We start from the raw sequence: 10,530 nt of genomic DNA, 5'->3' as shown, positions 1-10,530 counted from the left end.
TGACAAGCTTATATATTAGGAAGTGGGTGTGGTTTTTCCTAATTATTCAAACATTTAAAGAGATGTTGATTCGCATACATCGGAATTTGTGAGAATATTGTTATCAGATGTAAATTGGATAGATGAGAACCATGAACACAAAGATGTTAATTTGAATAACTAATGTAAGCAATTGAAAAGAAAGGCATTTCCTTTATACAAGGATAAAAAACATGGGAATGTGAATTTAGACAGATGTTAAGATGAGATAATTAATGAATCATGAATCATGAATCATGGAAAGCATTCCCATCTTATACAAAATTTATTTTAATTTTCGCGACTTTCGCGACATTGGCATCTCATTTATCGGAAAAAGAAACTGAACTGATATCAAGCGGAGAAAAGGAATGGTTGATTGAGAATTCAACAGATGAAACATCACCACCATATCACATTAAGGGAGATTGACTTCTTATCTTGCTAATCATATTTTCCTGCAAAACCCTGATTGATAAAATAAAGATGTCATTAGCAATCAGCACTGGTTTTCTTGAAATATTTGTGTCAACTACAACATATACCGGGATATTCGCAGTTTCTGTAAGCAGGCAAGTTAGCCATTTTTCGAAATAATTTGCTTCTTCTAATTTCGTTTTAATTCTGGACGATGTCTTTATCGAAAGCAAAACCCTATCAAATTTGAGCCTTTCCTTCCAGCAATAAAAATATGAAGATAAACATTTGTTGAATTCAGTTACAAAAACATTTCTCGAAATTTACGATCTTTTCTACTCCTTGAATTTCTTCGCATAAATAACTGAGATAGATCATCGACAAAAACTATTACCAGACTGTTACCATGAAGGTTATTAAAGGAAAGAATGTCTAAAGCAGTCTTTATTTATAATTTCTCTTAAATACAAAAAGTATCAAGATAACATCATCTCGTACTGATGTGGAGAGTCCAAAATCTCCTACATTTCCTAGATGAATTCTTGAAATAAACAGGGATTTCTGATTAATAGGGTTTAAAGAGACTATTGCTCATCATTTTACAGATCTGATAAGACCATTCCGGATGAGGCTAAGCAATAAAAATGGAATCACGGTTAACCCCATATGCAGGTTAATATTGCTTAAGGACAATGAATGTAGAAAATGATGTTTTAATTGGAAATACTTAGAGGAGAAAATTCCTCGTGTACCATTCGACGCCGCCCGAGCAGGTATTTCGTTGTTAATTCCATGCAAGTTCTACTTATCTACCGCAGTGAACGGTGAGGATCACATTTGCACTCGTGCAGTCAATCAGTCTTTATTTATGAAATCAAATATTCAGTTAAAAAATGCTCTTCAAATTTTAATCGAAAACCAGCTGGAAATAAACTAAACCCAGATGCTCGGTTCATAACGCCTCATCTTCCTCTTTTTTGAATATTCCCTTCCAATATCCTGACGTAACTTCACCAGTTCCCCTTCATCAATAACATCTAGAAACTTTATTATAGTCCGGAAAATTTGCAAAAATTACAAAAAAATGTACCGCTCAAATGTTTTGAGTAACATAACTGAAATATATCCCTGTTATCAAGAAATAAATCAAGATGCAAATGCGTTAAAAAGTATACGTTGAACATGTCATACTCAAAAATGACGATTCAAAGATCTTCAGCGGTGAGTTGTTTCAAGGACATTAAAGTTACACTTTATGTAATCTGAAGCATCCTAAACCGAAAACAAAAAAATACCATGAAGAATGCTGTACACATCACCGGGATTTTGAAACACATAATCATTTCAAACCATGTATAATAATTTTTGTAATACATACAAAGTGACAAACACGCACACATAGAGACACACACACAGCGCTAATCGTAATGCTAAACACGGAACAAATGAAAATATTTTGAAATCGAAAAAAAGGCTGCCTGATTTTTTTCCAAGACCACTAAATCAAACATATTAAAACAAAAAAAAAAAGAAAAAAAACGAGAAAGATGACAGATCCCTTTATTAAAGATTTCGAGACCGCACTTGATCAGAATTCCCGCTTATTTCCGACTTTCGAATCCCCGTCATTAATCTGCTATAACAGTTCGGATATTGGATGGGTAATGTTACGGAGCATACGTAAAGAATTTAGCAAAAAATTCAAGTGAAAATGAAGTACCGAAAATTCACTTAAATCCTGACAGCATATATGAAAGACCCTCTGCTCATTTAATTACACATTTTGATCCATAGAACTGATTGTAAATCATTTTTCAGATAAAATGCAGACTCTGGAAAGTGGGAAGGATCTCTGAAAACAAATAAAGATGATATAAGGCTGAAATAAACAAGGGAAAGAAAACAAAAGAACTAGCGAATCTAATTAAACAACAAAAAGGATCCTTCCAATCCTGCCAATTGCGACAAAAAAGTTGGCAAGATTCCTCAAATCAATTGAAGACATAAGATAAACCTGATTGGGACCCAGAACTCCGGTTCCACGATGGTAACGATTTTATCAAACTGCACACTTAACCGGGAAGCAAATGAGCTTAATAAATCTCCCCTGAACTCCAACTGTAGACTAACACATACCTAGATGACGAGGCCAGATTTCCAGACACCCTATCCACCTAGGAAACTGTCAGACTTATCCAGAATCTGGTTCAACTTAGCATCCGAAGTTCACGAGTTTTCATGAGAATTCCTAAATAGGCAGTTCTTGTACTGTCAAAAAATTCATCGAATCCAAAAAGTGACAAAAAATTTAAAGGTATACTACAAATTTTCCCTGAGTTGACAAAAAATCTGCATCTAACTTATATAACACATTTTCCATAAGAATAAAGAATAAACAGGAAAGAACGGAAAGAATTAAAATATTTCCACCAATTAACCAAAAGAAGCAAAAGAAAAACACACAGCTCTACTATACATGAGGCAGAAAAAATATATCACTTTAAGAAGTATTTTCTTGCAGATAAACAGAAAAATAAGGACAAAGAAGCCTTGAAAATATTCCAGATAATCCAAACTCCAGAAAATGGATATTTCCCAAATAATCTCCGGTAAATAGCACAGGGTACATAAAATGATTCTTTGCGATGGACAATTGTAACAGCGCTAAAATTTCAATTAAACAGTTTCGAAAAGCAAGAGGAATACAGGAGAAAGAAAAATTATGTGCATTATGAATATGAAACACCAGGAGAATATCATATTCAAGCGATACACAAGTAACACGAACAAAATAACCGGAAAACTCTTTCTTGAAACGAAAACTAACCGGACAATTTTCACCAATCAGATTTGAAAAAAAAAAACTGCAGAAATATTACAGAAATGACATAGACTGAAAAAACCTATATATAAACGACTGTATGAAACCGATGTAAGGCCATATCATATCTAAAAATAGTAGATTTAAACCGCGAATAAGCTAATATTAGTGGTAAAGCTAAATGACGAAATTAACTTACTCAAACTGTGTAAGGTAAGCTACATATGATTATTACAATTATATATAAACAAATGGTTGAATGCCAAAAATGGCTCTGCGTTTTAATTAATTCGGTTCACTTGTAGCTCATTCGCAGCTAAAGGTTAAAAATAAGCATTTCTTTATTTATGTATATACATATATGTATATGTAAATAAATTGTTATATACATATATATATACATATATATGTAGAATAAATTGTACTAAGGATGAAGAGGCAGCACTGTAAGTACTGTCAGTGGGAAGGTTTTTGCAAGATAGTAAGCAGTTGGGAAGGACAATGTTTTCCCGAGATTTAAATTGACTGTTTCTTCATGAGTGCAAAATAATAAGTGATATCATGATGACAATGCGGCAGTCTCCTGAAAGAATAATAAAAAAATGTCGTTTTTTGCAAATCATAATCAGTATAAATAATGGAAGTGCTGTTGCAAGAATGTACTCCGTAACGATGACAATTTTATCCTAGAACTTGGCAACTAGCGTTTGGATTCCCAGGTAGGAAGGAGGAAAATGAGGATGTTCACACGTAATCCAAACCTTTTTTTGGCTTGAATTTTTCTAGTTCCGTTATTTTTTGTGCTGATTCCTTCACTTAGCAATCTATAGAATCACGGCGGGTAGAGTATACATTACACTACCTACTGGACCATATATTAAACATTAGCAATAAGTCTGAAATAATAAGCCTTATTAAACATAAACCTTACCATTTAAAATTTTTTCCACTCTCTTATTCCTCACCAAGATTTTTTTCCACTCCATTATTCATCATTTCTTTTATTCTATTATTCTACTGATATTTCGAATAAAAAACGAATTTATTCATTTTCTGTGGAACTTATTCCAAAACATTAAAGAAAATTAGTTCTCTTTAAATCATAGAAAATCATGCCTTCCTGAATGCAATTCATAATTTTCAAAAATGAAGACAAGGAGCAATAAAAAAATACATGGTCATATACCGCACAGTCTAATGTTATTGTTACTCTATACAAAGAATAGATGGCTCCCAGTACCTGTTTCAGAAGAGTTTTTTGCATATCAGAAAATGATTCACATTCTTCAACTATCATTTCCTCGTCTTCACCCGCTCCAGCAGTACCACCTGTACCTCTGTTGTCTTCTTTCCCAGTAGGAAGCACCATGACATTATTACTAATACGATGTCCATCCCCAGAACCAATACCAGCACCAGTTGTTGGTATTGGAGTTGAAGTTGGATTTCGATTCACGTTCATTGCCTAAAAATATAAGGAGTGGAAGAAATCAAAGAAACAAATTTAAAAACAAGTAGCACCATTACTACACCTCTATTATCTCCTCTATGGAAGATAAGTGCATGAATCGTCCTGAAATAAAATTCAAGATATAGAGAGCTTAAGGATATCTATGTCATATAAAAATCAAAAAATTTTTTTTCTGATGTTCTGATGTATACAAACATCAGACCTGTAACCAGTTAAGGACGATTTTATTACTCTGAGTGATATTCGCCGGTAACTGCGACTCATTTAAGGACACACTGGAAAATGAAAGGAGTGATGTTGCATCAGTAAGTGTTGATGCTGCTGCAGCAACCACTTTGTTTGGACCGTCTATTGCTGCAATTTTTATTACTGATAAAACGAACAATAAGGACAATGGAATTTTCATCTTTCATACCATTGTGATGATCTCAGTGTTACGAAATAGGCTTAACTTTACGACAATCATAGTGCTCAGTGAAAGTAAGCTAACAACATTAAAATGAACGCACTTACGAATTGATCCTCATCAAAAGGGATCACCATGGTTGCTGAAATGGATGAGAAAATTGCAATGAGGAAACAAAGGAAGCTCTCGCTGCAAATAAGTGAAACAAACTGTTTATTGCTTCGGCAGGAGAAAACTGTTGATTATTTTCACGATTCTGATTATTCGCAACGACACATTTTCGCATATGTTTCTCTAGTGTTGAATGTACCGAAAATGGCATTTGACAAATGTTACAGTGATAAGTTTCCTGCAGAAAAAATACATTTTATAGCATAGGTAAAAAGACATAACAATGTAACCTTCCAACTTTTCAACTTCCCAACTTCCTCTTTCGAAAATTTTAGGTCATTTAATGAAGTTGATTGGAACAAGGAAAGTCCTTGGAAACTTTGTTTTAAAAAACTAATATTATCATATAAACGACATGACAGGATAATACAATTTTCAAGTAACTAAATAACAGTTTCTGAACATGCATGGATTACCATCAATTGGATATCGAAATTAACAAACTGATTACAAACCTTTCCCTGCTGGCCATGAGTTCGCATATGCCGAGTCAATTTACTACTCTGTGCACAAGCATACGAACACAACCGACATTTGTAAGGCTTTTCTCCAGTATGACTTCGTAAATGGACAATCAGATTAGACCGATTCGTGAAAACCTTGAAGCACAAAAACACTAGTGAATCAAGTTTAACAAATCTGGAATGAGGTGAAAAAAGACGCTTAACACCAATATATTACTTGCAGTATTTAAATCCTGAAAGGGAAGGAATTCAACTAACTCTTTAGAAAAAACAGTAAAATAAAATAAGTGTACTAATCTCACACTTTCCTATGATTGCTTTGTAGTAAAAAAAAACCACAGAACAGAAGGTAGGAATTCAGAGCATGCGGCTTGATGCATGAAGTTAATATTCGCAATTTTCGAATTAAAAACAATTCCTTTCCTATACTACTGATGAATTTGAATCAATTTCAGTCTTTTAAAATAATTCGAAAGTCCGCATACTTTGCAACAGAATGTGCAGCGATCCTTTTTAGCATTTGTATCACGACGTGCCGCTGGCTCAGCGAACGCTAGATCATCGCCGTCCACAACATTTAGCAAAGTCGCTTTTGTATCCTCATTGCTGGAACGAACATATAAAGAAATTAACTATTCATAGAATTAATGAAATCGAATTGTAGGAAAAAGGAGGAAAGATGAAGACATTTCTTTTACTACTGCATCTTTCCACAAAGTACTTCCAGCAGTTTTAAATGACTTTTTTAACAGGTTTACTTCCTGATCATAAACTGCTTTCTCTCTTCAATCGCCCTTATTTGACCATCTTGCATCAGAACAAGAATTTTAATATTTTTCATTGCCTGTGAGTTTGAATTTTGGCGCTATTAATGAGTTTGAATCAATTTAATTTTTTAAAGTTACTCGGAAGTTTGCCAATTTTGTTACCGAATATGCAACGATTATTTTAACATTATGACTATTACCCACAATGTAACTATGCAACTATAACTTGCTCCCAAACAGTTCTTTCTTACCAAGACTTTGGTTAGGCAAAGGTCTAAAGATGTTAAAAGACCACTGCCCCACAAAGATTTCGACATATCTCCACATTATAAGTACAAAAGAAGCTCATACTTACAAACCTCTCATCATCCAACCTCGACAGTTTACCGTGCAATGGAGCCCCAGATGGTGTTGCTGGCGAAAGCGCTTCAGAACCGTTATTGGATCGCTGCCTTTTGCCCCCAAATGTCCCTAAACCATTCCAAGGTCCCTGCTTCACACCTGGACTGGACAATTGATCCTGTGTCGCAGTATCGGACCTACTAAAACCAGCTAATCCAAGTGACTGTGTTGCTGAATTTGGTGCCACAGGTGACGGTTCTTCAGGGCTGCTGTAAGACAGTAAGTAAAAAACTGGTATTGATGTTTGGTACTAAGAGATGACGAATATTTTGCCTCCTTTCCCATGTAAAAATTTTCACTCAACGTCCTCTTTGCTTAAGGAAATGGGAGAATGATCACTACAGGTAAGAGTTGCATCACTGTAATTAACTATAACGATTTCAATTTCCAGAACTCGATAGAAATAACCTTGTGATTTTCGTGATTGCATTAAAAGCACTCCCATTGTTGTTCGTGGGGGTAACTGATGGACTCCCAGCACCAAGCAAATAAGATGCAGCATTATTCAACGAGAATTGTGCATAATATTCCTGCATCAAGGCCAACATGTTGGGTATATTCGGTTGCATCCATAAATTCTGCAAATTGAAATCAAAAGGAAAAAAAAATAGCTTGGGATATACATATTAGTGTAAGATTTCTTAAATTGTGTTTTTTAAATAATATTATGGTCAAAAGGTTGTCTTTTTGTATCGTTTTCATCTCCCTTTCTTTAGTGTTCACTCATATTGAAAAGGATCTATTTCTATATTTCTGTTTTTCAGTTCCTTTTTTTGGTAGGATTACTTCTGTTTATTTTTCGTAAACACAAATATAAACTCCTTCAACTGCCATCTAAAAGACAATACAGGTAAAAAGGATCAACAACCTGCAAAGAGGGATGCTGTTGTTGTTGTTGTTGTTGTTGTTGCTGCTGCTGCTGTTGCTGCTGCTGCTGCTGTTGTAAAGCAACTGCAGCCAATGTAGCGGCGGTAAGTGAACTGGAAACATTATTGAGAGCTGAACCAGGAAGAAATGGTGTAGTTGAAGCACTCGTTGATGTGATACCATTACTTGAATGCTCTTCATCGGTATTCTCTGACTGTTGTGTTCTGGAAAATATGACAGAAATTACCTAGTACATATTTAAGCATTCAATTGCATCATCCTAGGCACATCACTATTAACGTCTAAACAAATACAAATTGAAAATTTGAATTTTCGATACCTTTTGATACCGGTAGCTTTCAGGTGCTCGTTAGTTCTAGAAGATATCGCGGTCGGACTTACTACACGGCGTAAATCAGTCAACGGTTCGCCTGAAAACAAACACACTTTTCTGCATTTTCAGAAAGTCAGCTTCACGTACTTGGCGTACTGTAACGCATCAACACAAAAAAGTTGATCACGTTTGAGAATAATGGAGCACAATTACAAAATCACTATATCGTGAAGTATGCTCCTGAACACTTCAGTGTTCTTACTTCTGGACTCACAGTAATGAATATGTATTCAGTACAGGAAAAAGCCATCCAAAATTTGAATTGGTTCAAGCTAATTTCTGAAAAAAATTTCTCAATGGTACCTGCTTTCTCAGCAATCTCTTTCAGCCGTTCGGAGCAAAATGCATTCAGACTGAAGCCACCTTTACCTGAATTATCACACCAATAATGTGGATATAACTTACAAGTTTTGGAGGGCTAAATTTAAATTTAAGACATTTGAAATCATTCTTGCCTCCCACTAGAATTTTGAAAACCTGATAAAATTTTGCGTACAAACCATTCAGTTTGTTCTTCGTGGTGGAAGTGGTGAACGGACTTGCGAATGTGAGAGATGGTGGATGTACTGATGTTTTTGGCGTTAATAACGATGACGATGAAGATGAAGACAAAGATGAGGTAATTACCGTCGATTTTGGTAGTCCCATTCGAGGCATACATGGCATTTCCTCCTGCAGGTAACATATGTAAACATATTACAGAAATGAAATCATTAAATAATGTCCCGTTATTATACGAAAACTGTGACACGAGAAAAAAATCCCAGTACTGGGTAATACTAGTGAATGAATTCCGATAACAATGAAGATACAATCACAATCTGAAACAACTGTAGTTATTATCTACAGCTATCCACTGAAATACATATTTCAGACTACTGACAGATAAAGTTATAATGCACAAGTGTCTTGACACATATAATACACATGACTGATCACTTGCAGGTTATGCTTCCCACCTGCTTTACAACACCATCATGCAAGTTATGATAGCAGCAAGGAGGATATAATGTGATAACCTATTAAAAACTGATATACGTGCTTTATAAAAAAAAAAAAGAAGAAGGAAAAGGTTAACCTCACAAATACGAAGTCCATGAGCAATAAAGACATGTTTCAGCAGATTCCAAACATCACTGCATACATGTTTACAAGAATGACAGGTTAACGATCCTCCTCCAACCAAAGATGCATTATTTTGTTTTGTATCTAAAAATGATTTATATAAATTTTTATAGTCATCATTCTGCCCAGCGAAGATCACAAACCAAATCCCTGAAAGTTAATTGTCCATTAAAAACTATGAGCTTATTATAATGGCTGCCACAATCGAAATTTGGCACAGGGTTTTTATAATTATAAATACGAATGAGAGCGCAACTTCCATTAAATCTATTAATGATAAATTTTAGACTGTTTATTTTTCTTCTTTTTAGATGCATTTTACATGACTATGATTTACTACCATATGTAATCATATATCACTTGAGCAGACCTATCCTACGGTACTGTAAACAGCTTGCAAAACACAGAGACCCCCTTAACTAACTGCCTCTACACATAATCTAGCTGGGCATTCAAGAAAAGCTTGGATGCAATTAAAATTACAAAAACGTTATAAATTCTACCCTAAGGAAACAATATATAAGCGGAGCAATTTGAAGTATATTGAAGCAAATAAATAAAATAATTATATCCACAACTGATTTACTCCCTTGAAAAGGACAACAAGATGCTCAGCAAGTATGAGAAGAGCTCGAATTTTTGCAAAGTGCGGAATACTGCCTAATTTATTGTCCACTTCCTCAAAGTATTATTTCATTCCACTTCCACAGTGATATCAAGAGTGAACGCGGTTACTAAAGCACTAAACTAAAGTAATATTTAGTATTTCACAGAAATCTTTACCTTAGCTCTGTCATATACCAAATATACTTAACAGTTTAACAAAATCCCGATCTTATCAAAGCTCTTTCAACTTCAAAAAAGCGACATCCATTATTAATACCTATATAGCAGTTTCTCTTCGCCTTCTCACTGATGTAAAGCTAGCAAATAACCGAATATGGAACAGAATAGTGCAATAGAAATCGCTTGTAAATTCCAACAGAAGCACACACAAACACATACGCCTATTTAGGTATCCCGTATAAAATTAGATTAATTGGTATGAGATATTACAGAGGTGTTTTTTGTGTAGTAAACATATACTTCATATATGTTACTGTTTTTAAACTTGAAAGACTGATGAATAGCTCTTTTCATTCTTCCAAAGTTTTCATTCAGTCTCCTCTAATGTGTTTTGGATGCTTGGAGACATAAGATAGGATAA

The 10,530-nt window shown here is 34.5% G+C and overlaps 2 protein-coding genes across 2 annotated transcripts in view; one reads left to right on the top strand and one right to left on the bottom strand.

The window, feature by feature from the left end:
- Positions 1 to 1,079: 1,079 nt before the first annotated feature.
- On the top strand, positions 1,080 to 3,216 carry LOAG_09376 (hypothetical protein; the record flags this gene model as incomplete). The annotated part of the gene is made up of 5 exons (XM_003144904.1): positions 1,080 to 1,107; positions 1,167 to 1,259; positions 2,254 to 2,274; positions 2,957 to 3,044; positions 3,144 to 3,216. 5 exons carry the CDS (start codon positions 1,080 to 1,082, stop codon positions 3,214 to 3,216), a joined length of 303 nt encoding a protein of 100 aa, XP_003144952.1.
- A 471-nt stretch (positions 3,217 to 3,687) lies between these two features.
- Positions 3,688 to 10,530, bottom strand: part of LOAG_18740 (zinc finger protein) — a 14,249-nt gene continuing 7,406 nt past the window's right edge. Inside the window, exons 7-19 of the mRNA XM_020451403.1 lie at positions 9,277 to 9,407; positions 8,699 to 8,870; positions 8,502 to 8,567; positions 8,145 to 8,235; positions 7,806 to 8,028; positions 7,346 to 7,515; positions 6,895 to 7,146; positions 6,254 to 6,374; positions 5,760 to 5,903; positions 5,344 to 5,482; positions 4,930 to 5,081; positions 4,497 to 4,721; positions 3,688 to 3,839 (exon numbers count right to left, since the gene is read on the bottom strand). Coding sequence (XP_020304817.1) covers positions 3,816 to 3,839; positions 4,497 to 4,721; positions 4,930 to 5,081; positions 5,344 to 5,482; positions 5,760 to 5,903; positions 6,254 to 6,374; positions 6,895 to 7,146; positions 7,346 to 7,515; positions 7,806 to 8,028; positions 8,145 to 8,235; positions 8,502 to 8,567; positions 8,699 to 8,870; positions 9,277 to 9,407 — 1,910 coding nt within the window. The 3' untranslated portion in view covers positions 3,688 to 3,815. The remainder of the gene's footprint in view (positions 3,840 to 4,496; positions 4,722 to 4,929; positions 5,082 to 5,343; positions 5,483 to 5,759; positions 5,904 to 6,253; positions 6,375 to 6,894; positions 7,147 to 7,345; positions 7,516 to 7,805; positions 8,029 to 8,144; positions 8,236 to 8,501; positions 8,568 to 8,698; positions 8,871 to 9,276; positions 9,408 to 10,530) is intronic.

This window comes from Loa loa (assembly GCF_000183805.2).
Source record: "Loa loa unplaced genomic scaffold supercont3.479, whole genome shotgun sequence".
In the NCBI taxonomy this organism is placed as follows: domain Eukaryota; kingdom Metazoa; phylum Nematoda; class Chromadorea; order Rhabditida; family Onchocercidae; genus Loa; species Loa loa.
Note: the sequence above shows the minus strand (reverse complement) of the source record. Positions and strands in the feature narration are given on the sequence as shown.